This window comes from Anneissia japonica, unplaced genomic scaffold (assembly GCF_011630105.1).
Source record: "Anneissia japonica isolate Jap-2015-1 unplaced genomic scaffold, ASM1163010v1 scaffold284592_len1403_cov183, whole genome shotgun sequence".
Lineage (NCBI taxonomy): Eukaryota > Metazoa > Echinodermata > Crinoidea > Comatulida > Comatulidae > Anneissia > Anneissia japonica.
In genome coordinates, this window is record NW_022731381.1 from 1 (window position 1) to 1,403 (window position 1,403).

At 36.2% G+C, this 1,403-nt stretch overlaps 1 protein-coding gene across 1 annotated transcript; it reads right to left on the reverse strand.

Annotated features, from left to right (window-relative positions):
* Positions 1-249: 249 nt before the first annotated feature.
* LOC117115372 (sushi, von Willebrand factor type A, EGF and pentraxin domain-containing protein 1-like) lies at positions 250-1,221 on the reverse strand (the record flags this gene model as incomplete). The annotated part of the gene is made up of 2 exons (XM_033259136.1): positions 975-1,221; positions 250-519 (listed from the first exon to the last, which is right to left on the reverse strand). Coding segments are annotated over exons 1-2 (319 nt in total), but the record flags the coding sequence as incomplete, so codon positions are not given.
* Between the last annotated feature and the right edge of the window lie 182 nt (positions 1,222-1,403).

The following is a 1,403-nucleotide window of genomic DNA, read 5'->3' on the forward strand; positions in this document are numbered from 1 at the left end:
TTAAAGCCAAGCTCCGGAGGAAAGAGGCCTATTCGACGAAAACTCGTGAGCGCTTTGAATATTTAAAAACTGGGGGGGGGGGGGGGGAGCTGGAGGAGCTGGAATAAAAGGTCCCCCCCTAATTTTTATGTAGGCCTATTTAAAAATGTGTATCATTAACTGCTCACGAGTTTTTCGTCAAATATGCTTTTTGTGTGAAAATACAACATACCGGTATCAAAAAAAAAAAAAAAAGAATAAGAAAATTACCGATAACAGATATCGCAAAATCACAAGTATCTGTGTTTCCTGAAGACTCTGTGGCTGTAAATGTGATTACATGAATTGCCGAAATTGGTATTTCGTCTCCTGAATTATACGGCGATGACGTCACGTTGTTAGTTACAATGGGTAGGTCCCAGGTGACAGTTGCCACACTGGCTTCGTGGTCGGTTCTAACTTGAATAATGCCGTTTGTTGAGCCAACGTAGTTGTTCGATGTAACATTGGTTGGGCAATTTACCGTTATTGCTTCTGGATCTGAAAAGTATCATAATCAAAGTTTTAGATATTTATAAGATAATACGGTATTTTGACAGGTTTCACTACCCTGGTAGTTCCAAATAAAAATGGGGATAAAAAAAAATTCACTTCTAGAATGCCATTTTCCACCATAGAGAAGTGCCAATGACAAATTTTCTACAATTTGTTGGGGCGAGGGAGTCTGAGCCCTCCGTCTGTAAATTCCGCCACTGCTTTGGGAGTAGCGTCCTATAACAGTAATATTCGTTAAGGCATTATATATATATAATATTTCATAATTTAATTCATTATCATTAAATTCTAGAAATACCTTTATAATTTATTTGTAAATACTTGCTTAAATTGTAAATTACCGGAAAGAAACTGAACTTCACTAATACCATCAGACACTAATGACAAACACTCGCATTTTTAATAGTCGCAAATGTTTTATACCTCAATCTTGAACTTACCTTGTCTCAACATAGCTAGAACTGACACAACCAGTATCTTCCACATCATTAGTGATAACACACCTGTAAGCCGGCAATAGTCTTAATGATATTGGTGCCAATTGTGTGTCTTTTTAAATATACTAAAGGAATGTATAGCAAACGAAAGTCCAACTTCTAAACTCCGGATATATAATGAGATACACTATGCATCCTTTATGAGACATTCTTGTTGATTTTCTAACGACCGCAGATCATCTGACCCAGGGTGTTTCCAAATATTGTGTGAATAGGCTCAGTAAACCATATTGACGTTTGTAAAGAAATAACTTAAGTTTAATGAACCTATGAGTAGAATAAGCCATACCCTTCCCTAGTTAATATTGACGTTTAATTGTGTTGCGTTTGGGTGAATTCACATAAACCAGTTCATCAAATATTATACATACA